Below are 23,624 nucleotides of genomic sequence, written 5' to 3' on the forward strand. Positions count from 1 at the left end.
GGCACTCATTAAAGATTTTAATTGCTTTCTTTTTCTTCTTTGAAACAAAGCAGGGGGAGCCATGTTTCAAAGTGAGCAATTAAAGGATACTTTATAGCTAATTGCAGTGAGACGGGGCTGCTATGTGGAATATGCTCTATTGTAATTCATATGACTGCTTGACTTTTATTAAGAAGAACATCTCTGTGTTGTGGTAAAATTTAATTTTCTGCAGCGTAACTGTGTGCGTAATATCTGCTGAAGTAATGGCTCTTTGGATTTGCTGTGGCTCTTTTCCTTTCTGCAGATACATGTAATAAACACAGCATAAATAAGCTGTAGTTAGCATGTGACAGGCATAGCAGTGTCAGCGATGTACAGCACATCCTCTGTGGCTAGGGGGCTTATCTCAGCTGCAGGTGAGTATATTGTGTATGTGGATATGAAGACAAGCTGCCTGTTGCTCAGCAGGATTGTTAGGTAAACTGTTGATGAACATAAAAGCTGGCACAGAGATCAGCGTGCCTCAGCTCTGGGTCAGCTCGTGGGCACCAGCCTGTGTTGGAGCCTTTGGGATGCGCGCAGCCTGCAGGCATCCTGCCAGGAGGAAGGGCTGAAGGTGCTCGTGGGCCTGCGTGCTGCTCAGTCTGGGCTGACTCCGGGATGTGTTTACCTCCCAAAATAGGGCTGGTGTCATGTCTGAGCCACCTGCGTGCAGAGATGCTTGCGTCTGTAACACATCCCAAAATACGCAAATGCGATGCATCTTTGGGTTGCCCTGTAACTGAGAAATACCCCAAATACAGAGGCATTGACTGTGTGTTTTCCTCTGTGCAATAATGCAAATTACACTAACTCCTGATGGTGAAACTCCTGTTGGAGGCAGGAGCGACCTTCTCCATCCTACACGATAGCCTTGAACAGAGGGCCTCTTCTTCTGATGGCATGACTCACCATCCCTCTCCATCCCACTTGTGCGCAGTGAGGCACGTCTGTGTTACAATGGGAACAGCTTAAAAGGGAGACTCATACCGGGGTTGCTGGAAATGTATTTGTAGCTGTTTTGATGCTGCTTATAGTGGAGGAGGAAGCAATGCAGTGGGACAAAACAGGAATTGCTGCCTAGGTGCAGCTGTTTGGTCAGCCTTCTATAAATAGTCCTTTTTCCAGTTGCGTTCAGGAAAACTAATGGCCTGAATGAGCAGAAACACAGGTGTTGGAATAATGTTCAGGTAAGTGGCTTAGAATTCATGCAGACTCAAACGTTCACTGAAGTCTGTCTGTACCCTTCAGTAAGTAAAATTTGCTGTTGGACAAAATCAGTATATGCAGTGTTGCACCAACTCTGCAACTGTTTTGCCTGTGTACTTACCTGGGACTGTCAGGATTTCTCACTGCCCCACTGAAGTGTACACAAAGGTAAACAAAGAAAGAAAAACTGGCTAATGGTGATCTGGATCACAGCATCCTTCCTTTTGAGAGTCCTTAGAAACATTCTGGTTTCCCCGAGGGAATTTCAAGTAAGTGATTCACAGTTCCCTCCTCTGCCCTCCTGGATGTAACACTGCAAAAGTAACTGGTACCTTGAGCCTTGGGATGATGATTTGCAGTGTTGTATTAGACACGCTCTGTGCTCTTGCTACTAGTGTTTATTATGAGGTTTGCATCATCTTGTCTTTTTTTTTATGGCTCTGTAGTAATATGAGGGCTCCTTGATTTTTGAGCAACTGGAATTAGCAATTGGAAATAGGGCCAGTAATTACATAACCATAAACCACGCTGCTGGGATAGAAGTGACTTGATGTATTTGCTCAGTGGCAACTTTCATGTGTGGAAGCAGAGAGTGATGGATTGCAAAGACCTTCTGTGGCTTTGAGATTTAAAGGATTGAACAAAATAAGCAAGTTTATGACCTTGGAAAGAATATTAGTCATGCCTGTGCATATGTTGTTTTTAACTGCTGTCTGCCTAGGTGAAGTACGATACGTACAACGTGTTCAGTATGACTGCAGTTCTCGAATGTTGCATCCTTGTAATGTCTCCTTCCTGTTTATTGCAGAATTTGGGCATGTTGTTGCATCTAGTACCGACATCTGTTAGGAGACATTAATGGGCACTCTCTAGTTCTGATGAATTTTCTCTGTGTTAATGCAGCAATTTAGAAGCCATAGCTCAGTACTAGATGGATACCCTAAAAAAAGTATCAGGCTATAGGTGGCTCTAATGGGAGGCTGATCAGACTACAGAGCATGCAGGTGATATATCATTAGCTATTTTCTACGAACAATTGCTCTAATATAACTCATGGAAAAATCTGCTATTGCTATTGTATATATCTAGGAGGATTCACATGGCAGTAAGGATCATTCTGTATATGCTTTAACTTTCTTTTTAAAATAGTAATCTCAGAATCATACTGTATATGCTTTTTTTTTTTTCTTTACAGCTATTTTGATTTTCTTTTAGAGTAGTTTTGGGTTAAATCCAAACAGAACTTGAACTTTTTTTTGTTCCCATTCCTATTTATTTAGTTTTGCTAATAAAGACAGGTAAGCCATGCTTCTGTGCTCTGCTTGCAGGATTTTCTGTTTGAAATTGGTCTTATTCTCTCATACAATGTATTGTTCTGGGCTGCCTTTTTAAATCACAAATTATGTCTTCTGCATTTACATAAAAAAGAAACCACTTCCCTTGCTACAAGAGGTGGTGTAAATTCTTGTACACAATGCAAACACTAAACTGAGTCTGACCTGTCAGTTTGCCTTTAGCTGCGTTTGCCATTAGCTCTTGGTTGTGATTGGGTTGGTTGGCAGTAATTGTGTTCGCTGTCTCAGCTGTGATGAAGAATGCTTGGAACTGGGTATTACACAGCTAATATCATGATGAAACAGTTGCAGCTTAATCAACCTGAAATATGCGTGGGCTGTAAGAGCTGCATATTCTGGAAATTTTTATTACCCTTAATTCCAATGTTTAACCTTTTTAGGAAAAAAAATCTCCCTGCAATTAAAAAGAAATAGATGTAAGATTATAGTAGTGAGTATTATAAAATAAATCTCATAGTGTCCCCGCTTTAGAGAGGAAACAACTTGTTTGTTTTTGCCCCAGGTGAAACTGTTTGCAGTCTCCTAATTTTTCTGATCTTTTAGATGTCAGACCTGGATGTCCTGCGTTGCACCTCATCCAGCTGAGGAGCCCAGGGCAGTGTATCTGTGTCGCCACTGTGCTCGGTAGTACGCAGTATTGCCTTTCTCAGAGGTTAGGCAGTCGTGTTCAGAAACAAGAGGGAATTTTCTTTTTGTTCTGGGTTCAAGATTTCCCTCTTTGTCCTCAGAAAACAGAGGGTGGGATCTTGAGGTAAATCTCAGTCTGTGGGATGTGGTATTTTGCAACATCCTAGCAAACTGCTAGACTGATCATTTTCTGTCAAAAGTAATGTTTCTTTTAAATGTATCTAAGCTGAGCAATGGACTGATAGATTATGCAAAATTAATACTTACAAAATAAGATATTTTCCAAATCATTATTTGGTATTGCATTGCCTAGGCTTCTAATTGCATTAAATTGATGGCAAATATGATTACTCAGGCAACCTGTTCAAATTAAAGAATAAAAAGTGAGTAGCAGAAAAGAATAAGAGAAACGCATGGTATTGAGAAGAAAACAATTGCAGACACAGAGGACAGCTGCTTCCATAGTCGATATTTTATCACAGTTGTAGCTAATTGAAGTAGTAAAGAACATGGATTAAGGATAGTTTGTATTTTGAAGTCACAGAATCACAGAATCGTCTAGGTTGGAAAAGACCTCCAAGATCACCTAGTCCAACCTCTGACCTAACACTAACAAGTCCTCCACTAAACCATATCACTAAGGGCTACATCTAAACGTCTCTTAAAGACCTCCAGGGATGGTGACTCAACCACTTCCCTGGGCAGCCCATTCCAATGCCTAACAACCCTTTCAGTAAAGAAGTTCTTCCTAATATCCAACCTAAACCTCCCCTGGCACAACTTCAGCCCATTCCCCCTCGTCCTGTCACCAGGCACGTGGGAGAACAGACCAACCCCCACCCTGCTACAGCCTCCTTTAAGGTACCTGTAGAGAGCGATGAGGTCTCCCTTGAGCCAAGTCTTGGGGAATCTGATCTGTTAGGTCAGTTTCCTGATGTTCTCATTCTGAAAAAAATCCAGATGCAGTATTCCCAGCAGGTCTTTTCTGTATGTACAGCTATCTTATTGAGTTTGCTTTCTGTGGATAAAAAAAGTAGTCTACTTTTGTATGGAAACACCTTGCTGATCTGGGAATATTTTTAATTTAAAAAAACAAACCAACAAAAAATAAATAAAATCTTGAGACGATTGTAAACAATGTGCCATGGATGATGGGTAGAGCTTCCTGTGGAGGAGTTCTTTTGTTTTTTTTTTTCCTTGCTCTGCTGAGGTCTGATGCTACATTTGTGTCTGTCCCCAGGCAAACCGGGACGCAGTGATCAGCCGTGCCCCTGACCAGCAGGATGACCGGGCTGTCAGCCTCCGGGATGCTTCTGCAGTCTACGACCTTCTCAGCATCACGCTGGGCAGAAGAGGGCAGTATGTCATGCTTTCAGAGGTACCTCTGCCTTCTGGCTCAACTTCCATTTGAAATGTGCAAACAAAACCTGTCTTTCAGTAACTGTTGGCTGTTGGTCAGGGAGGTGAAGCACACTAGCTGGCAATTAGTAGAAACAGCTACAGGCCTATGGCAGCACAGGTCAGAACTGTTTGACACATTAAGCTAATTCATATGTAGGCACTTGAGCAAAGCAGCCCTAATTTAAAGTGATATCGTACAGTAGCAGGTCCAATTAACTAAGAGGAGGAAAATTGTCATTTTAAAAAAAAATATTTGCTCCACAGCAATTCATCTGCCCTAATTTGATTACTGAGCCATGCCAAACAGCAGTATTGACAAAGGATATCAAAAACAATTTCTGACATTTCTTCCAATGTTTATTTTGCAGTGCTTGGAGAGAGCCATGAAGTTTGCATTTGATGAATTTCACCTTTGGTACCAGCTTGCCCTGTCCATGGTGGCTTGTGGAAAGGTAAAGTTCAAACTAAAGGACTCTGAAAGGGCACATTTTCCTCTGGCAGGATGTGTCTCTTTTACCATTTTCAGTGTGTGCAGACGTGTTTTGTTGTGGTGGGTCCCACCAGATAACTTACATAGAAGGACAGTGCTCACCTTTGATCGTTCTTTGTGATCGGGTATTGTGTACTGATCTTCCGTGTTCCCGTGTTTCTTCTTGCCCTTCATTATCAAGGGGAAAATATATTTTGTGTATGGCTGTGGATTGAAAAATGTTATATAGCTGTCCGTACTATGCAGATCCAACATAAATATGTGTAGCATAAGAAAGATACTGATGTCTCAGACTGTCATCAACTCCGTGTCTTTGGGCAGTTGACTTAACCTCTCTCTTAGGCTGTGATTCTCCATCTGATCCAAGGAAATGTTTGTGCTTTTTCATAGACAGTTTGTGAAGATTAGTATTTTTGAAGTGCTTTAATCTTGGTACAGAAGATAATGTAGAAAAACAAAGGATATGTGAATGCATGCAGTTGTGCTTTAACACCATTTTTTAAAATTAATACAGTATTTGTGAAAGTTCTCAGTAGACCACTGAGATGCCTGAAGTCTAGTTGCAAAAGATAGCAGAGCTTTTCTTTATTAGACTTAAAAGAGGAGACTTCCCACAGGAAAAGTAGATGATAAATTTAGCTTGTTCATGGTGGGGATCCCCACCTACATCCTTTAGGAGCTGTGAGCAGATTAAAGCTGTAGCAGACTGCTTACAGCATGGTCCTGTATTCTGTGCCCGTGGAGTGCAGGGGGTCCAAGTAGAATTAGACAGAGATCACCAACTAGTTATCATCAGTTGAATGATGACCACTGTTGGCCTTTTATGGCTATAACTTGAATTGGAAACTGGCTTTGGGTTGAAAGCTAGGGATGAATAAGCAGTGTCAAGCTTTTGTAAAGAAGTCATCCTGTGGTATTTAAGTGGCAGTAAAGCTCAGATGATGTCTGAAGGTATTCCTTTATTTTTATGAGCACAGACAAAGCCTTATCCAGAAGACTGTTTGGTTTTGGATGATATATGTTAAGAAAATAGCAGACCAACAAGAGAGTCTAATAAAGAGCATCAGGGATGGCTAAGAGTATAGTAAATAGGACTGTGGAAAGACCAGGAAAAAAAAAAAAGGTACCATAAAGGATGGGAGTGGGGTTTGAAGAGAAAGAAATGTTCAAGAGCTGTTGCAAAGAAGGGTTTCTTCGTGTCTGTGGTGGGTAGGACAGGATGTAATGTCTTCCAGTTGCAGCAACCCAAGTTCGTGTTTCCAATTAGGAGGCAAAAAAAAGAAAGGATATCAGTGTGCTGGAAGAAGACTGCCTGTGGAGATGTGTGTGGAGCTTGCGTCACTGGGGATCTGTGGAACACCATGGACAAACACCAGTCAGCCATGACCACGTTGTAAGGCACTGGAGCTGGACTTGGTGGGACCCAGAAAGCTCTCACTCTGTAATGGGACTCCACAGTTACCTCGTAAATCAGCTTGATCTGTTGCAAGCAAAAGGAGACATCAAAACTCTGATAAAGTATATTAGATAAAAGAACAGTGTGGGGCTGAAGGGAAATGTTTAGTAGGAGGGAGGCTCCCAGATTCCGGTAGGAGTTCAGTACAAGCATTTCAAAATCCAATTCCAGATATGAAAACAATGGCTGGACTCTCAGTTATGTATAGGGAAACCCGAAGCAGCTGGAAGAATACTTGAACAGTGAGCCTGTTGCCTTGGTGCTAATACCTTGCACTGGCCTATGTCAGGTGAGGGCTTTAGAAATCGGGTCCAGCTCCCCTTGGCATTCAGCTGGAGTTAGCACGTAGCTGCCCTCCCTGCCTTTGCAAATCCTCTGGATACCTGATCTCTTGATATTCAGGGCAACAATGACTACATAGGCAGCGGTGGGAGGTACAGTATCTTCCCATAAATTCATTTCACTTGTCTGGAAGGTTTAGTGGCTTTACAGGTTGTGTAACCTGTTTCTTGACAGCAAATAATGATGTAACCTTGGTAAAATCTAGAATTGCTTCCCAGCAGATTAACTACTGATGGTTGACAGTGTATCCAGAGTAATTGGGGTTCGATCTTAAGTTAGAATGGAAGAGAGAAATAGGGCACAATCTTTACCTTCTAACAATTTGTGTGAGAAATCTGTCCTCCTTAAGTGTATATGTATCTCTTCAGCTTCCCCTAGAGGTTACTGTATATTTGGTACTTAAAAATGAGCAACATGAGTATCTGTATCTCTATAACTGTCCCAACTTTTAAGATTTTCAAGCATGTCATGTACTTGAAATATTTAGAAGGTAAAATGGCCAGATCTTGTCTGTTTTTGTCAAAGCTCTAAATGTTCTGAGCGTTATATGGGGCAGCGAGGATTCCCTTACCCAACAATCCCATCTGTGCAGCATTTCACTTCTAATCCCAAAGTATTCCCTGAGGATTCCTGTCATATACTCTGCAATGCGTCATCTCGCTAATGGGAGATGTGGCATACATTTTTATACTTCTTTGCAGCTTGATAGCAAGACAACGTTCATTTCAATGGAAGTGCTCCAGTGCAGCAGGAGGAACTAATGATAAAAGAGTGTGGTTTGTCTAGACTGCAGGTTGCAGAGCACACTTGGGCTTTTATAGGTAGAAGATCTGTTATCACCTGTCTCAGACACAGCCAATTCCTGATCTCATTTGTTGGTAACGAAATCTTGCATCCTGCAGTGTTACTTCTTCTGCAGTACAGCAAATCATGCTCATAAATCTTGGGTATGACAGGAACTCTCTATCATCCTGTAAATGCTAGAAACTTGGTCTTGTTATTTTAAAACATTTTTAGGAATTGCAAACTCTGACCTTCTTAAAAGTGCTGTAAAAGCCTATCTTGTCCTCTGTTCTATGTTGCATTTGATTAGTGTTACTTTTTTTTATATATTGATCTTTTTCGGGTTAAGTCAGAGTTTAACATAAACTATTTTCTTCCTCTGCCAGACAAAAAATTGCCAAATGGTGGCTGTCATTTTTCTCAAGTGAGCACTCTGAATGGCAAGTCAACCAGCTAGGCTCATTACTGTGTGCATGCTTGAGTTTACACATTATTTTTAAAAGGATGTGTCTTAACAAAAATAGGCACGCTGCTTCAGAAAGTCCTTAGGGCAAGCAAGGCCTTAGGGATTCATAAAACAGTGAATGAGAAAGCTCAGAGAAGCATGACCTTCCTATTCTTATATCCACTTAAAACAGTAGAAATAATGGAGTGACAGCAATTTGACTTGGCTGTGCTTCTCGGCATCTTGCATAATGAGAGATGGTGTGGTCTGGTTGTTGTTTTTTTTGTTGTTTTGTTTTTTAACTTATTCTTGGGGATGCATATATACTGAATTGTGTATTTTCTGAATGAGTGAAGTATGTTTATTTAAATGATTTGAAGTTCAGCCTGAAATTTGAAAGACTTTGTAGATACTTTTAGATTTTCAAATTCAGATGAAATACTGGGAAAGCATAGACAATGGCGTAAGGCATCCCTGCTATAGGAAGAGAGTAGTGAGAGATGTCCTGTGTCACCATGTGTAGTTCTGGATAGGCAGGAGAAGTTTAAATTGGCCTGAAGCAGAACACCTGTTCTGCTGCACTGGCGCTGGAAAACTGGATGCTGAGCTCTGCACAGATGCTCTGAGTTGTTTCTGCTGGTAATCACCTTCACGATTTGGTAAGACGACAGCCAGAGGCTGAGCGGGCACGGCAGCTCCCTGTCCCTGCCATGCACAGACAGGCTGGAGCCTGAGTGGCAGCGGTGTGAGAGCCGGACGCCATCTGGCAGCATCCTCGGGCTATGAGATGAGCCACTGCCCTGCAGCCAGGGCGAAAGGAGTGCACTAGGTTGCATCTGCTTGTCTCAAGACTTTGGAAAAGTAGGACTGACCTGTATTGAGCAGAATTAGGGGGAGGGAAAGGAGCAGACCTTTATTTGCGATGTAGAAGGCTGTGTGAAGGATGGCTGGTTGGGGCAGACCACCTCCGCTGCTGCTTTTCAGCTGAACTGTTTGCGCTGGAGGTGGTGGAGATGACCCGCATGCAGCGGTCCTGCAGACTGGGGCAGCTCTGCCGAGGTACCTGCAGGTGGAGGCAAAATGATCATAGCATCTAGGTGATGTATTACAGGCACGAGGGATGTGAAACAGGGTCTGCGTGCACTTGCAGGCATTTCCCTGGCCTCAGACCAGTGGGATCAGTTACGTGTTCCCTTTTTCAGATCCCTGTCCCCTTCCACACTTAACTGCCCCACATGGGACCCAGCCTGCGTGTCTTAAAGTGTCACTGGAGCTCTTTGGGATTAGAGACTCAGAAGTGCCTGGGGTTGGACTCTGGCTTAGATCAACAGTACCTGATGGTCTTCTGGATCTGCGTCACGAGTGTCTTTTTACCTGAGATACGGCCGAAGGGAAATACAAACGGATAAACAATGTGCCTTGTAAAGGCACGTGTAAAGCAATGTTTATATGGCTCTTCTAACTAACAACCCGAGGAGATGAGATTTGTATTTAATGACAGTGAGGTGCTGTTTTCCTGAGGGCGGTGAGTGAGGATTTGTCAGAGATAGCTGTGAAATTGTGAACGATGAGGGTACTTGGTCTGCAAGTTCTGGGCACCCCAACTGAGCCATTCAACCTGCAGCAATCTCACAGTCATTGCTCATGTCCAGTGGATATCTGTTATTATTAGCGTATTCAGTACATAAAGCCATTTTTGTGCTCAAATTTAATATTTCTGCTCTATCTTTTTACTGTATTAAAAGCTTTAGGGTTGTTTGTGTTTCCTGACTAGAGGGGTGAGGAGTCGTACAGTCTCAGGCCAGCTGAGGAGGCAATCTGCCCTTACCCCTCACCCCTTGTGCTCATTAAGGGGGTGAGGAGCAGCAAGGTGTGCGTAAGGGAAGGGGTCCGGAGCAGGTGAAGGGGCTGTGGGAAGAGACTGTGGAGCTGGAAGCAGTTACCTGGAGGCAAGGGCTGTGCTCAGGAGGCCTTGTGCTGGGGTTGCTGATGGAGGTTGTGTGTTCCTGGGGTGCCTGGTGCTCAGCTGTCCAGCCACCCTCATCCAGGGTTTGCAGAACACCGTCAGCCCAGTGCTTGCCTTTAGGACAGCAAATGCATGAGTGCCTGATCCTGCCCAGCCCCTGCTAGCCTGTGCTGAGGACACCCCAGGGACCGTGGCCAACGTTGCTGTATAAATAAGAATGGCTGTGTCCGTAGGGGGATTTGTTCTCCAAGGGTGGTATCTTGCAAAACCAGGCAGATAAATCTGCGTTTAGCTACACAAAATGCTCCCGTCTCCTTTCAGCCTTCCTGTGTTTGTTTATCTTTAAGGAGAAGAGGAAGAAAGAGTCATGCTTGTCTACCTGAGTGATTTTCTTAATAACATAACACTTCAGGAGGTGTCTGGTGCTATACAAAGGGAAATAATCGCACCCTCCTTGGCATCTGTCATTCAGCTGCTTTTCTGAGGGAGCAGGCTCCAGCTCTCGCAGAGCCAGTCGTGCAGTGTCACTGTGTTCCCCTTGGCTGCTCAGCAGTGGAGATAATGCAGCCCTGCCCACGGCTTGTGCTGGCAGCGTTTTTAGGGTTTTGAAACCAGTCTTAGGCAGACATGAACTTTGATTTTCAAGCCTTTTGCAAGTTGCTGATACGCGCTGGTCATAGCCAAATAATGTCAAGCTAATGTCTGAGCTGCTCCTATCTGTGTTGCACCCAAAAAAGGAATGCTTCCACTTATTTAAAACAGTGCAGTAAAAGCAGATGTCTGTAATAGCTTCAAGGAGCTTCAAGTTTGACTCAGCCATGCCTGTAATGCCGATATACAGCTTTCCAGAAGGTTAGAAGGAAAGTTATAAATACATTCGATACATAATTCTGCAGCAACAGCAGACGAATTTTATGATTTAGGCTGTTCCTTCTGTTGGTTTCCTTGCAAAAGCTTAGACTGGTTGCTAAGCAACTGGCATTAAAAAAAAAAAAAAGAACATTTCTTTTTGCATTGCAGGCAGGAACCTTGGGAGAGGCAGAGGCCTCGGCTGGCTCCTTAAATAGCATTGCTGGGGAATGAAAGTTGAAATATTGAACAGTCATTGGTTAAAGATCCTGTTACAAAGGTCAGCCATCTAGGGGTTATTCAGTAGTTTGGTTTCTTTTGGTGCAGAAGGGAGATTAGAAGGGTGTGTGTGTGTGCTGTAGATGGTGCTAAAAATGGAAAGCTTCCTGCCTGATGAGCAAAATACCTGGGTGGGCTGTAGAGCTGCCTTCAGGCTTAACTCTCTTTTCTTGACAGAAAGTGTGAAGTGTGGTGTTTGTCACATTAGCATGGGCAAATTCATGCTTTTAAATCCCAGAATGTAAGAGGTACTCCTAAAAGTGAATGTTTGAAGCTGCTTAACTGCAGTGCTCTGATTTGCTAAGCACAGGGTAAAAGAAAAGGGGAGCATCAGTCCCTATGTTGAGAGAAGTGAATGTCTTAAGAGAATAATATCTGTGCTGAGGGATTCACAGAAATGTAGAAATTCAGTGAACAGCGAACATCAGAACAGCTAATTCCAGAGTTCTCGATTGCTGGCTCCCTCTAATGTCATCTTCCCTTGCTGGTTCAAGGTCACTTACAGCTAAATGGCTGTGAATCCCAGGATACCAGGAGTACTTATTCTTGCGTATTGAAAGATTTCAGCCACACACACAGACACAATCCCTTTGAGATGTGCAGTTTTTAAGATCAGGCAGGATGATGCTCAAAGAAAGGCAATACTACTTGTGGAGATTTGTCTGTACTGGACTGCCAGGTGAATTGGGAGGGAGGGGCTGTCTACCAAGACGACCACCTTGAGGAATGTTTTCCCTCTGGCTGAAAGCACAAAAGTTGAAAGGTTTTTGGAACCTTTGCAAGAGAAGAGCAACTGTGTATGGTGTGTCAGATCTGCTTGGCATGATTTACTGTCTAGAAATTCTTCCTTTTACTTACATTTATGGTCTCTTTATCTTGTAAGTGTGAAATGAATTCTCTGCCATCCTCCTTTTCTTGCTTCGCTGTGGTAGGAGAGGAGAGGAAAGAATGATAAATAGTATTGGAGTGCACTCGAGATTTTGCCATCCATTTAGGTAAATGCACCAATGGTGCAAAATCTCTTGAGTCTTTTGGAAAAGTTAAGAAAGAAAACTAACAGCAAACTGTTCTTCATTCTATACTGGTCATGTGCAAACATTGTTCAGGAATATGCTTGTGTCATTCATTGTGTAGTTAGCAAATGGGGAAGGAGAGTTGTGTTTAGTATTTGGTTAGAAGTTTTTCTTTGTTTTACAGGATTCAAAACCACGACAACTTTAACTGCTTAAGGAGAGGTGTCTTCTCCATCTTTCTTCCCAGTAGCTTCCTTGCGATTTCTCACTGCAGGTTGAGAGGTGCCACGCACGTATTGCATGCAGTATATAGAGCCCTTTCAGCTTGTACTGAAAGCAGCCTTTTGTGAGTGTTGCCCATTGCTTCCCAGCACCAGCCTTTAATAATTTCTAAAAAGAAAATTAGTATGGAGCACACTCGTGATCTCAGCAGAAGGAAAATATTGTATGCAAGTAGATTAGGTGAAGAAAACCTAACAGAGAACAGATTCCTTTAAATATTGGACTTAAACATGCAACAGTAGTGCCACGTGCTTCACCTGTCCCTATTGCAAAAAGAACAAAGTTGTTGTATGAAAGATGGAGATGTCCAACTCAGGTAACAGAGGTTCTGTAGTCCTTTACACTTTTTTTGCGTGCATTTGGTCCCTTAAGGCAGTGTTTTCACTCTGTATCCTGATTTGAATTCTGTGCCTTGCTTGTCATAACAAAAAGGAGAACTGTCATGAATCTCCTTAAACCTGATGAGAATCCCAAGGCTGAGAACTCAGACCTCCCATTAAAAAAAGCTGGAACCCCCCATGAGGCAGCAGTTGGCAAGCTTGCCGTTTCTTTAAACTATGAGTTTTCAATAAGTTCCTGTGTGTTTTAAGGGGACTCACAAGCCTTTTTTCCCAGAGAGAGTCCAAATGAGACCCAGAGGCAAATCCTCTTTTTTCTGAAATCCTTGAGAACTGGTTCCAGTGCAGCTGTTATAATCCAACAATTAGAGATCTAAACAGAAAGAACTTAAACCCTGGCCTGAGTTTTGATGTGAGCTGTGCTGAAGCTCCAAATTATGAGCAGGAAGTGTACAGTCACTTGGAGTTCAAGCTCTGCTCTTCTCAAATCATGCCTCACCAATAAATCTAATTATTATTGCCTTGCAGTGAGTCTCACAAACAATGCAGTTGGCTGCCTGGTCCACCCACGCTAAGTGAAAGAATATGTACATTTCAATTACCAGATTATTTCAGTGTTACACAAACACTGTTTCATATTAAATATTTTTACAAACCAATGACATCTGTATTCAATACAGGGTGGATGATGTTTGTTCCCTGCCAATTAATGCCTGTAATGAATATCTGTATTACACCTTGGTATATATATTTCTCACCAGTGTCCCCTAAACAAAGTAACGGTGGGAGTGAGATGTTATTCTTCCTGTAGTCATTCCTTGGCCACCATTTTCATCTATATATAATTTCTGCTGAGTAAAGTTTTCAAGGTGAAATTTTATAGATCTCTTGAATTTTTAAAATGCAGCTGGGGAGGAAGGCTTCATGTTGCCATGTTTCTAAAACCATTTCTGCTCTATATGTTTAATTGCAAACTTTATAAACTTGCCTAAATTAACATAACTTTGTAAATGTTTTAAGAGCAGCATGGAAGGTATAGCTCTGGCTTGGTCAGTTAGTGTTCAGAAGCTCCTCAGCGCATGCAGTAAAGTGGCTCTACACAGGAGAGGAATTTGGGCATGGACACAAGGTGGGTTTCTCTGCTGTGCTGTGTTCAGAAGTGGCTGTTTTGCCCTTGCCCCCCAACAGGCTCTGGGCAGGCTGCAGGAGCGCTCTGCGGTTTGAGGCAGGTGGAGGCTGCGGTGCTGGCTGGCGTCCTGGTGACCAGCCTTACTCCATGGGCAGGCTGCAGACAGGCTGAGCCGAGCTCAAGAGGAGCTGGCAGGGAGCTGGGCTGTATTGCTTCTCTGCTGGTGCGGGCCCTGAAAGGTCTCGTGGCTGTGGCCCAACTTCGAACAGGCATCTCACTGCTCTGACTTGTGCTCGCACCAGCTGTGCTAGCCAGCAGTGCTGTAGCAGCCCCAGGTGCCTCCTGCTTCCTCCTGTGGCGAACTGAGAATCCCCCACCATCGATCTGTACGCATCTTCTCAAAGCAGTGACACTGGACGGAATACAGTCTTGTATATGCCTGGCCTTTTCATTTCACTTTTGTATGGTGGGATAGCAAGGGCTGGAGGCGTTCAGCTGCATATACGCTGACTGGCAAGGTGCATGTGGTCCTCTGATACTGCTTGGGTTTCTCATGTCTGCAACACCTGTAAGCCAGAATAGAGGGCAGGAAGATGATGTGCCAGGTTAGGACACTTATGTGCTTATGCTAGCACTTAAAACACCTTGAGTGGTGGCGCTAGGAATACCAGCTCCCTGCAGCACAGGCAGCCTTCTGTAGAGGAGGAATAAGATGCCATTAAAACCTGAGACATTACTTGTTCTAAACAAATAGGTGTCAAGAAGGTTCATTCAGAGGGATACGAGTCATCTAGTAACAGCAGAGCGCGGTGATGTGTTTCTTGCTCTACTTCAGGATTGAATTACCCAAGCCTGTATTTCTGAGAGGGGCAAAGTACAGGTTAAGCTCCCATCTCTGTTCTGAGACAGGCATCTTTCTGGCTTCAGACCAGCAGCTGAATGATGTGTTTAGAATTGTAAAATAGCAAAATTTCATTACTTGTATTGATGATATCTGATGCTCCATATAGGTGGGAGCAGTCTGGAGAATGTAGGGCAAGCTGTTGCTCTTTTTTAGGCTACATAGCAGGTATCCAAGCTTTTCAAGCAGGAGGCTTCGCCTTGCGCTGCTGCAGAGCCTGTGCGTTCTCTTAAAAAGCTCATCTTTGCCTTGTCATGTGCAGGACTGCTGCACATCGCTTTTTTCCCTTTTTTCCAGGCTGCCTTCCAAGCCAATTTTTCTCCAGGCTTTGAATCTGCTAGCAAGAGCTGGACCTTCAGCTCTGCGGAGAGAGGAGGAGGCAGGCTCAGGCAGCCTGCTGCGGCGTGAGGGAGGGGAAGTGCTGATGGCCTGTGGGAGTGTGAAAGCGTCGTGCGGGGCTGCCAGCTGCATGGGATTAGAGCAGGCTCCAGGCCCAGCAGCACGTGCTGACAGGAGCTGTGGTGGGGAGGGCCCTTGTGGGTCAGGGTCAGGAGGGGATTGCCAGGACCCGATAGGAATAGTTGTTAGTTTGGCTCTGCGAGCTTGTATCGGTGTGTTTACTGCCCTCCTGGAATATAGAAAGGTCGTGACTATGTAACGTGCTGCTGGGAGTGAATACGAGTGAGAGGCCCGTGCGTGTCTTGGGAAGGAGGTTGGGAGAAATGGGGCACTGAGTGGTTCTGGGTCATTTATGAGAAGAGTTGGAAGCTTCAAAGAAACTGGTTCAGGTGGGTTAGGGTTGGGCTAGGAAACTGGCAGGGCTGGCCAAGCCTTCTTTCTCACCAGCATCTCACACCAGAGCATTCCTCATTCCCTGTTAAACTGCTGAAATACAGCAGTCATGAATGGCGCTGCTGTAAAAAGCAATGTTTGTAGAGCACATGGACTATCCAAAGGGCTATGTAACTGCTAAGCTTAATAAACAGCGTTTATTAATGGTAACCTTACAGCAGGAAGAGCTCCGTGGGCTTTCTGTCTAACACATGCTACTCAGACCACCCGCTGCACAGTGTACTGCTCTGCAGCTGCCTGCCCCACCCCTTGCATGGTGGGATCCCGGTTGTATTCTTGTATGTTCGGGACCTGGAGAAGACAAAAACCAGTCTACAGAACAGGTTACTTTAGCTACACAAACCTCTGTCTGACAGGTTTTTTTGTTGGTCTAAAATGTAATGTACAAAAGGGATGATCTCCTCTGGCTTTCTGGAAGATGGTTGCATGCAAGGGAAACTACATGGCAGAGTTGTTGTGAGTTGGAAGGGCAGAGTTAAAATAACCACTGTGTTGATAGCTGAAGAAGACTGTTTCTTGTAAAGTGCACAGCCAGGGCTGGTTCTTTGGTGTACTACTTCTGAGCGTGGGAAGCGTGTGTGTTTGTGTGTGCACGTGTGTCTGTCTGTGTGGAGGTGGGAGTAAAGTTGCTAATTTGTTGCTGACATGATTTTTTTTTTTTTTTGTAATTTCACATCACTGTTTTGTAGATTTCACTGAAATACCTTGCTTGGGCTCTTAACAGCATTGTCTAATCAGCCTTTTTTTCCCTTCCTCCTTTCTCTCCCCTTCCTCTCTCCAGTCAGCGTATGCTGTATCAGTGCTCAAAGAGTGTGCTAAACTGCGACCAGCAGATCCCACCGTTCCTCTTCTGGCTGCCAAGGTCTGCATTGGGTCACTGCACTGGGTAAGCAAGCTGATGCGATTTTTATTATGTAATGTATTCAATGCTGCAGTGACAGTACCATAGGGTAGTTGCAGGGAGAAAGGAAATCCCTGTTAAAAATCACACATGCGTGCACGTTTAAAAGAAAATAAAAATCCCAGAAAGAAATACTGCAGTAAGTCACTGAAATGAGCTTTGCTGGCCTGTTATAAAAAGGAGGAGGGGGAAAAAAAACATAATAGTTATTCTGGGGACTGTCTTTTCAAGTGAGTATCCAGAGCTGAATCTGCCACCCTGGTAGCCCCTGAAAGACAAAAGTTAATTAGTTGGTCTGGCCCTTGGACTGCTAGATAGTTGAGGTCTGCTGGATGACTCAGTCTTTTGTTCTTGAAGTTCCTGTGTCAGTGTTTTCTGTTCTGGATGTGTTAATGTATGCCCCATTCAGAAGTGGAGTGGGAGTGGAAGTCTGTGCCTGTGAAATTCTGATTATCCCAAGGAGAAGAAACATCTGTCAGTCTTTTACTGCTTGGTTTAATTAATTGAATGGCAGCCTGCTGTTTTCACCTGTCCTCACCACGAGGTGTCCCTACAGTCAGTGAAGGATTATAATTGCTAATACAAGTAAAACAAAGATACAAGAAAGGAAAGCATGAAAGAAAATACCAGAAGAATCTGCTCAGATTTTGGTGACGAGATGTTCTACCTCCTCCCCAGGCCTCTACAATCCCTGTCTGGTGAAAATTGGTATTGAGCTGAACTTAACTGAGTTGTATCAGTTTAGGGCCTCAGTGAGGGCACCTGGTTATATATGTTTTTGAATGAACTATACTGTTCAAACTATAATGGTTGAACTCATATGTGAGTCAGGAAAAACTAGAAAGCATCTTGTTCTAGGAAAAAATCTTTCAGGTCTGAGGGCCTTGAGGGAATCCTTGCTGAACTACCTAACTTACAGAACAATTTAGCTCCCTTGTATCCTTAGCTCAGTATGTAAATTTTGAGGGCTGAAAGTTATTCAGTGGCATAAAATATTCACAATGTAAAATAACATTCACAGTGAAGCAAATGCATTTTTCTTCTGATTCTTAGAGATTTTAAAACAATATGTAAGCTGGACATTACAGCTGTGTTGAAGACTCGTTAGCATGTATGAGGTTTTCAAAGCAAAGTCAAGTTGTTATTAGCCTAAAAAAACAAGTATATTGCTCTTTTTTTTTCTCTGTATAGCCTCTGAAGTTAGAGTTGCTTCATGGGCTAAATTCCTGCATTCCTATGGAGCCATACTAGGGGACTTGCAGCCTGACAGCTTCCTCTAGCAATTCTACCATCTCAATGCTTGTCAGGAGGAAAAAAAGCCAGCAGAACAGACGTGTGAAATTTAACGGAAATCTTTCTGAGATCAGGGTAGGTTTTGCTTAGGAGCCAGAACTTCAATATGGGAGATGAACTTGGGATCTCTGTACTGCAAGTAATTCTTCTACTCTTCTGCCTTCCTGCTCTCTGAACACAGATCCAACAAGGTGGGAAGGAAAGCCAACAAGTGCTAGGAAAGCCAAAGTCTGCCTGCAGTTGAGTCTGGTCCCCATTCAGATGGACCTAATCAGCTGGAGAAGTGGGCCAACACTTCTTAGTAAGTTCAACAAAAGGAAATGCGAAGTCCTGCACTTGGGGAGGAATAATCACATACTGGCATGCCAACTAACTGGAAAGTGGCTTTGCAGAAAAGGACCAGAGGTTGCCCAGAAAGTCTGTGGCATCTCCTTCTCTGGAGATATTCAAAACCTGCCTGGATGCGATCCTGTGCGATGTGCTCTGGGTAACCCTGCTTGGCGGGCGGGTTGGCCTGGATGATCTCCGGAAGTCCCTTCCAACCTCAACCATTCTGTGACTTGGGGGTTCTGCTAGACATGCAGAACATGAATCAGCAATGTGCCTTTGTGGTGAAGGCCACCAGCATCTTGGGCTGCGTTAGAAGACAGCACTGCTGGCAGGTTGAAGGAAGTGGTCTTGCCTTTTTACTGAACCTTGGTGAGACTGCATCTGAAGTCCAAGTCTGGGATCCCCAGTACAGGATGCACACAGAAGTACAGGATGCACAAAGACATACTGGAGTCCAGTGAAAGGCCACAAAAATGACTTCTCACGAATGGACTGGAGCACTTGAGATACAAGGAGAAACTGAGAGAGTGGGAGTGTTCCACCTTGAGAAAGTGGCTCTGGAGGATCTTATTTATCAAAGTATATAATACTTGATGAGGGGAGAGAGAGTAAAGATGATAGATTCTTCTTAGTGGTACCAAGTGACAGGGTGAGTGTTTGGACTACAGGAAATTTAATTTACACTTTAAAAATATTTACTTATTTTTACTGTGAAGGTGCTCAGACAGTGAAACGGGTTGCCTAGAGAGATTGTGGAGTCTCCATGCTTGGAGATACTTGGAACTTAAAAATAGTTTCAGGGGTTCAGTTGTTTAACCGTGCTTTGAGAAGGGGAGTGAATGCATCTTGTAAGAATCTGTACTAGAATCAAGATCCCTGGGGTGATCTCCTGTTTAACAGGAGCAGTGCCTTTTAGGGAAGGCACTCTACCAGACACTGGGTCACTGCTGTTTGTTGAGGTGAAAGGACCAGGTTTCTGTAATGTAAGAAGAGAAATGTCAGGCTCCTTCTCTTTCATGTGTTACCCTGGTGTTCATGCAGTTCTCACTAGTGAGGACTAAATTTCAAGTGGTGCCATTAAAGTCTGCCAACTGTGAGGGATGAGGAGTTGGATGTGCAGTTATAAGCCCAAATTGAAGATGCTGTTATGGCAGGGAATGAGCAAAGACAGAGTTTGTCCTCCTCGTTGTTGCCTCTCAACATCTCTTTGGATTCACAGCTGACATATAAAGAATACTTTGCTATAAGGACATTGAGGAAAGGTGAGACTGCAACAATCACATCTCCATCCTCAGGCAGTTTGGTATCTCTAGATTTCTCATACGTGACAAAAGTGTAAAAGCAACAATCTAACCCTAATAGCAGAAGAAAGAAGGGAGAAGTGAACTGGTTTTAACTATTTCAGTGTTGTGTTTTTTTTTTTTCCCCCTGTAACTGCTGCTTTTTCATTGTGTGAAACACTTTTTGGTGTTTTTGCATCAGAATCAGATTGCAGTCTGAAATACAAACATGATTTCACAAGATGGTAATCTAGAGTATAGCCTGTGGTTATCTAGAGTATAGCCATATGAACTAAAAACAAATAATGTTCTTCTCCCCTCTTCCTTTCACTCAGTGGCCTATGCTATACCCTGATACGAAACCTTAGTGATACCACAGAATAGTTTTAAATAAGGGAAGCCAGAGAGAAAGCTTGAGTATCTTTTAAAAGAACTGAAATGATAGGTTTCCACATCTTGCAGTTAAAGGGATGCTTCTGATATTACTGGCAAACTCCTCTGCCTAATAAAGACCTTCCTGCTTAGCAGAGCTGTTTTTCTAAATGTCATCTTTGCAGTAATTATTTGCATTTAAATTACATGGCAATCAAAACAGAATTGAATCATTTAAACTGGAAGTGAACAAGTTGATCAATGCCAGTATAAACAGAAAGAAGGGTAGGCATGGCACTGGAACAGTCTAATGGACAAATATTAACAGTTACAAATACTCAAATGCATCTTTCTTTTCAGAACATATACTTTCTAACTGAAAAATTAATTGTTTTATATCTGTGTGCTTGATTGCTAGGTAGGCAGGAAAAGGATGAAATCAGATCACTGTTTATACAAATGAAACAGCTAATTTATATATTTATATGTCCTGGATCTGCCTATTACGTGCTTTTGGTGCAGTAGTATATTCAGTTTGTTTATAGTCCATGGACAAGCAGTAGTTTAGTCTTATTTCAGTTACTAGCAATAAAAGAAACCACTAACATCGTTTATGCTGCTGGATAATTGCAGAGTGTCATGAGGAACACAGAACAGTTTCTTTCCTGATTAATCTAATGGTCATTTAACTCATTTTGCTGTCTCTGTACATGGTATCTCCACACACATAAAGCACCAGAAAAAAACTAATAGAGTTGTACCATAGTGATTTACAACCTTGAGAGTGCCCAGATCACATCTATGAAATAATCTCTCGGTGCAAAACAAATCGAAGTAGAAACGTGCATGCGTTCATACTGTGCCATGCAAATCAATATGTAGCAGAGCCCGATGTGGAAAATAGCTGAATGTCCTCAGCTTCTGTTGTGACAGTATGACCAGATTATTAGCTGATGTAAATTGGCCCTGCTCCACTGCCATATTACTGGCACCATGCTGGCCTACATCAGCAGATGCGCTGCCCACTCGACCACTAGCTTCCAGGATTTGGCCTGCATTGAACAGCTGAATGAAGTAAGGAATGTTTTGGTTGCCATTTTCAGAATTACCATTTTTCACAAATTGAAGGGAAAAAAAAGCAGACTGAACAGCAGATCAATACATCGTTAGTTCCAAAGCTTGTGCCAATTGTCTTAGAGGACTAGAAAAGCTCCAGAACAGTGTACCTGTACAGACCACACTTGTCTGGCCAAGATGCAGCTAGACCCATACGTTACAAAGCTCATGACACACAATTTTCAACAAAGTTGGAACTTTTATATTGTATATAGCACATTACACTGGTGTGTTTTAAAGGTCTTTGTAGCGAGCTCAAAATCACTTTTGAGGCACCACGCTGCCTGGCATTCCACTTTGCCAGGGTTTCAGCACAAGAGTTTAATGAACTTACATGGGAATGATTATAGCCAGGGAACACAAAGGCCATTTTTTGTTTAGCCAGCTGTCTTTTAGCTTTCCAGAAAGCACTATGAAATTTTGGACTACTGAAGTTCATTGTCATTTTAAATTTTCATAGGAAAGTTGCTGGAGCTTAGAGGGGAATGTCCATGCTGCAGTTGTCTTGTCTTGGTCCACTGCCAATTCAGAGTGATACCTACTAAAAGACTTGCTGCAGTTTCCTCCTTTTAATAGTTATTTTAATAGTACAGTGGTGGTAATTTCACTGTTAATCTAGCTTCCCCAAGACCCTGTTTTGGCAGATGTTCTGGTTTTGATATTTTTACAACATCTGCTTAAAGACAAATGTCAAATACTGATGTTCTCCATTTTATGAGTCTTATTTAAAGGCATTTAAGGTTACTAGGATGCTTTCTTGTGTCTTTTACTCCATTGATTTCATTTGATTTTACTTCATTGATTTCATTTACTTCATTGATTCAATGGAGGCACATTGAAAACTTGGTAAATACACATGGAGACAAATGAATTACAGTCCTAGGATAGGCTTGAATCTTCAAGGACTCTGGTCTAAGAGTAAGAAGACATGAGGCATATTCTTACTATTTTTAGTGACACACAATTGATACCACAGAAATAAGATTGCAGTGGTAAACTTGTGTAGTGTCACGTGATGGCTGTTACCAGCTAGTACGAGCTTTAGGAGGGACTTCATCCCGTGGCAAAAACTGCACTGCAAGGTAGTGCTGTACCTCACAACCGCTCCCCTCACTTGGTTTGACTTACAGATCCTAGCGTGGGGAGGTGGAGATCATGCTATCAGTCAGGGTAAAGGGAGAAGAGAGCAGGGTCAGGCCAGGCCAGACCATGCATGGAGTCTTAACGAGTGTAAGGTGTCCCATGAGGTCAATGCATGATGGGGGGGGGAGGTTGGCAGCATGAAGATTTAGAGCTGCATACTTCTGAGGTAACGGCTTATCATTCATTACTTTCACAGACCACTTAATCCGAGAGCGCTTCTCTCTCCTTCTATCTGTTGTTGACCCTGTCACTACAGATGATAAATGATGTGCATGTGCTTGTACCCAGTCACCTAGGAGCCCTGGAGTTGCATGGCAATGCTTAGGTTTTACTGTGGTATGAATAACATTGAGAGATCAAATCTAGTCCCATTATCCGAGTTATTCCACCTGCTAAGCAGCCTCTCCGAGGGACTGACATCGCTGTGAGCGAGAGGCTACTGAGGAAGCAGGGAATTGTAAGAAGCTACTAGAGATTTCCTCCATCTTTTGAAAGAGATTCTTGCTGACATCACAGCTAGCGTTACTGGGGCAATCCCAAGGATTTCAGATGTCAAAGGTGACCAAGAATTTTGCTTTCTATAAATTTTCTGTGTGAACAAACCATTCTTGATGCAGTGGAGGGAAAGCCCAAATGTTACTAAGTGCAGAGGGCTGAGCTTACATGCTGGCTAAATTGTCAGGCTTAGCACTGGTGACACGGATAATGCTGAACAGACCAACAATGGAAAGCACTGGAATTTTTATTTCCTGACATATGTAACATGATTTATGTTTTATACTTTAAGCAGCTGTGGGACAAAGGCCTTTCTGTTATGCTGCACCTTACTGGACACTCTCTTTATATGCATTGTTCCTCTTTTTCCTCATTTTCGCATTATTTATTGATTTTTTTTTTTACCTCTTCTCTACATTAGTCTCCATACCTACAGCCCACTATAACAAAAATAAGAAGCCAATCCACCTAGTTAATATCATATGCAACTTTGTGTAGATCCCCTGCCTGTAGCATTTGGATCTCTTACGTGCGTGGGCATTTCCCAGTCGTGCTGATGTCCAGACTCCCCAGTTTCTCTAACCTTGTCTGCTGTCCTAGGCCAGTGTCGCTTGATGTGTTTCCTGCCTCCTCCCTTGTGCTCTCCTTTTCAGTGCAGTAAGGTGCCATTTCCGTGCTGCTGTACAACATCAATTTGCTTGTCCTCACTTGTTCTAAATCCGTGCCGGTGGGAGCTGCAGCACCCGCTTGCAGTCCTGGAGGGTGTTGATTCAGTGGGGTAGGGCTGGAGCTCTTCTAAAAACGAGCTGGGTGGTGGCGACAGGCCAGGGGACAGCACCTGCTGTTTCCCACTCCCTTGTCAGTGTGCCCCTGGGCTTGGCTCGAGCGCTCACCCAAATCTGTGCTCAAATACCAGGGGTAGCTGGAACAGCCGCTCTGTGTTTCAGGGAGAACAT

General features: G+C 43.3%; 1 protein-coding gene across 5 annotated transcripts in view; it reads left to right on the forward strand.

Moving 5' to 3' along the window:
• TTC7A (tetratricopeptide repeat domain 7A) overlaps positions 1-23,624 on the forward strand; it is a gene marked incomplete at its 5' end in the record, with an annotated part of 172,914 nt that overhangs the window by 40,335 nt on the left and 108,955 nt on the right. For all 5 annotated transcript variants that reach the window (XM_080588231.1, XM_080588230.1, XM_080588232.1 and 2 more), the window contains 3 exons: positions 4,453-4,590; positions 4,982-5,065; positions 16,520-16,624. In XM_080588231.1, coding sequence (XP_080444357.1) covers positions 4,453-4,590; positions 4,982-5,065; positions 16,520-16,624 — 327 coding nt within the window. The remainder of the gene's footprint in view (positions 1-4,452; positions 4,591-4,981; positions 5,066-16,519; positions 16,625-23,624) is intronic.

Source organism: Anser brachyrhynchus (genome assembly GCF_964034855.1).
Source record: "Anser brachyrhynchus genome assembly, chromosome: 3".
NCBI classification, from domain to species: domain Eukaryota; kingdom Metazoa; phylum Chordata; class Aves; order Anseriformes; family Anatidae; genus Anser; species Anser brachyrhynchus.